This window comes from Aegilops tauschii, chromosome 7 (genome assembly GCF_002575655.3).
Source record: "Aegilops tauschii subsp. strangulata cultivar AL8/78 chromosome 7, Aet v6.0, whole genome shotgun sequence".
Classification (NCBI taxonomy): Eukaryota; Viridiplantae; Streptophyta; class Magnoliopsida; order Poales; family Poaceae; genus Aegilops; species Aegilops tauschii.
In genome coordinates, this window is record NC_053041.3 from 626,661,587 (window position 1) to 626,664,110 (window position 2,524).

The following is a 2,524-nucleotide window of genomic DNA, read 5'->3' on the forward strand; positions in this document are numbered from 1 at the left end:
AATCTTGCTATAGGTAGACATGTTTGGTTGGCAATCCTCTTGATCCAACAGTTGTACATATGGACATTACTTTGAATCAATAAAGGTTGGCGAGATTTTTTCTCAAAAAAAGAGTAGCTTTGTAGGTCACTGGACCAGCTAGCGGAGAGTGAGATATCATGGCTGGCTCACTCTTGTTTTGATTCCAACAATATCAGTGGTTATCAACTCCATCTGCATAGGGGATTGATGATGTGTCGATGGTTCCATCCGATTTACTTACATAGTGCATTTGGTTGGTAAGAGCCACACACGTCAGGACAGAGACTCCCCACTGAAAACATGTACAAGCAGTTGGGTGCGTTTGGGATAAACAGAGCAACCACCGCGGGTGAACAAGCAGGATAGCTCAACCTCTCACAGGAGCCTGATCCAGAGCATGGCCGCTGCTTGGTGCCCCTCTTTCCCTACTCTCTGCGTGGTGGTAGTAGTAGTAGTGGTACTCATCGGCGGCGGTGGCGCTGCGTCCGCCGCGGACGAAGAAGGCCTCATCCACCTTCACTTCTACTTCCATGAGGTCAACGCCGGCACGCCCAACGCCACCGTCCTCAACGTCGCCAGCCTGCACAAGTAAGCATCCAAAGCTTTGTATGCATCTGCTGGCGCATATCACATGTATATTCACGTGGAATAATATGGCGCAGGAACTCGTCGACGTTCGGGGACCTGAACGTGTTCGACAACGCGCTGCGGGCGGGGCCGGACCGGGCGTCGCGGCTCGTGGGCAGGGCGCAGGGCCTGGCGCTCCACGCGTCGCTGGACAAGTCCGGCGGGCTCACGGCCATCACCTTCTTCTTCTCCGACTACGGCGCGTACAGCGGCAGCACGCTGGCGACGCTGGGCCACATCGGGGTGTCTGGCCCGGCGGAGCGGAGCATCGTCGGCGGCACGGGCAAGCTTCGTTTCGCGCGCGGGTACATGGTCAGCAGCCTCCTCAACTCCACGGACACCTCCATCGTGGTCGTCTTCGACATGTATTTCACCCTGGCTCGCTGACTCGCACGCGCGCGGAACGAGTGTAGTACAAGGGTGTACATTTCGAAGCAAAGCTGTTGGGGAGTTGCTGTCATACAGTATATTTACCCAAGTAATCAATCCTGCCGGCTGATACATTACCAATAATCAATCGGAACGACTAAAACTCAGTCGACTGATTTCTTACGAAGTCTCAGTCGATCCCTCGATTGATTTTCTTTATGCTAGTTGCTTGTCACGTTTAATCGGCCTGCTAGGATGACGCGGCCGGCCAGCCTGTTTTTTTTGTCTGTTGGGTTGTGGATGGAAATAGACCATGCAAAGTGCAAAGTGTGTCGTCATGTTGTCCTATCTTTCCCTATATCTTTTAGCATGTCTTAATCAATAAACATTTTTATTTTCCTCCACGATGTGGGTCAAGGTTTGCTCGTATAATATTTGGTAATGTGATAAACCATTTAATCTATGCGCCAAGATTCGTGCAAATTTGTGTTGCATTTCCTTTTTTCAGTCGCAACATTGTGTAATATTTTTTTCAAAATGGATTGAGCCAATTCATTTTGGATTTGCAGGTTAGTTTTCCTTTTGATTTTGTTTGTTTTTGTTTGTCCTTTGAAAATTATTAGTTATTTTCATTCTTCTCATTCTTTTCTTGTTCTCTTTTTCTCTCATAATTCCTTCTTTGAAATATGTTCGTGTGCTTTTTTCATTTTTACTTTTTGGCTTTTATTAATTCTTAACTGTTCACATTTGTTGTCGTCAATTTTGTAGCCATACTATCAGCTACATGTACATCTATCCACATGCGACTGCACACATCATATCCGCGTGTAACTATGTTTTTTTTATTAATTCGTTATTCTTTAGCCTCGAAGGAAAACTTTACATTATGCATGTCCGTTAATCCATGCACAACTAAACACGTCTTACTACACATGCAATTGGTGAAGGAGTGGCCTTTGCGTATATTTCTCTCTCTTTTTTCCTTTTTTCGTCTGGAGAGGGGGTAGTTGCATGTTTGTCAATAGGCACGCGACTGCAAGGGTCGTCCCCGACTACAACTGCATGTCTTCGACGCAACGACAACTCAACGGTTTGTTTGTCGGGAGATTGGGATAGCTGCATGTCTATCAATAGGCATGCAACTACAAGTGTCGTCCCCGAGTGAAATTGCATGTGTTTAATGCGACTGCAACTTTGTGATATTTTGTCGGGAAGGGAGAAGTTGCATGTTTGCTACTAGGCACGTAACTGCAAGTGTCACTCCCACCGCAACTCTCTGCTGTTTTGTTCAGGGAGGCAGTTGCATGTTTGTCATTAGGCACGCAACTGCATGCCCACACACCCCGATCGAAACTAACCTTTGTTTTTTCTTTTTGTAAGTGGGTTATGCAAGAGGGGTACAGTTGCATGTCCGACACTAGGCTTTGCAGCTACTAGTGTCGCCCCATCTACAACTGCATGTCTCCCTCCTGGCTGCAATTGGTCTTGTTTTTGTCGGAGGACGGCG

General features: G+C 47.3%; 1 protein-coding gene across 1 annotated transcript; it reads left to right on the forward strand.

Moving 5' to 3' along the window:
• Window positions 1–319: 319 nt before the first annotated feature.
• LOC109777007 (pterocarpan synthase 1) lies at window positions 320–1,421 on the forward strand. The gene is made up of 2 exons (XM_020335672.4): window positions 320–609; window positions 684–1,421. The coding sequence occupies exons 1-2, from the start codon at window positions 419–421 to the stop codon at window positions 1,033–1,035; spliced, it is 543 nt and encodes a 180-aa protein (XP_020191261.1). The 5' UTR covers window positions 320–418; the 3' UTR covers window positions 1,036–1,421.
• Window positions 1,422–2,524: the final 1,103 nt, after the last annotated feature.

What these genes read in the sequence shown, in the direction of transcription:
- LOC109777007 (XM_020335672.4), top strand. Translation starts at nt 419, where the DNA reads ATGGCCGCTGCTTGGTGCCCCTCTTTCCCTACTCTCTGCGTGGTGGTA. An exon ending in AACGTCGCCAGCCTGCACAA is followed by an intron (nt 610 to 683) that starts GTAAGCATCCAA and finishes AATATGGCGCAG; the next exon opens with GAACTCGTCGACGTTCGGGG.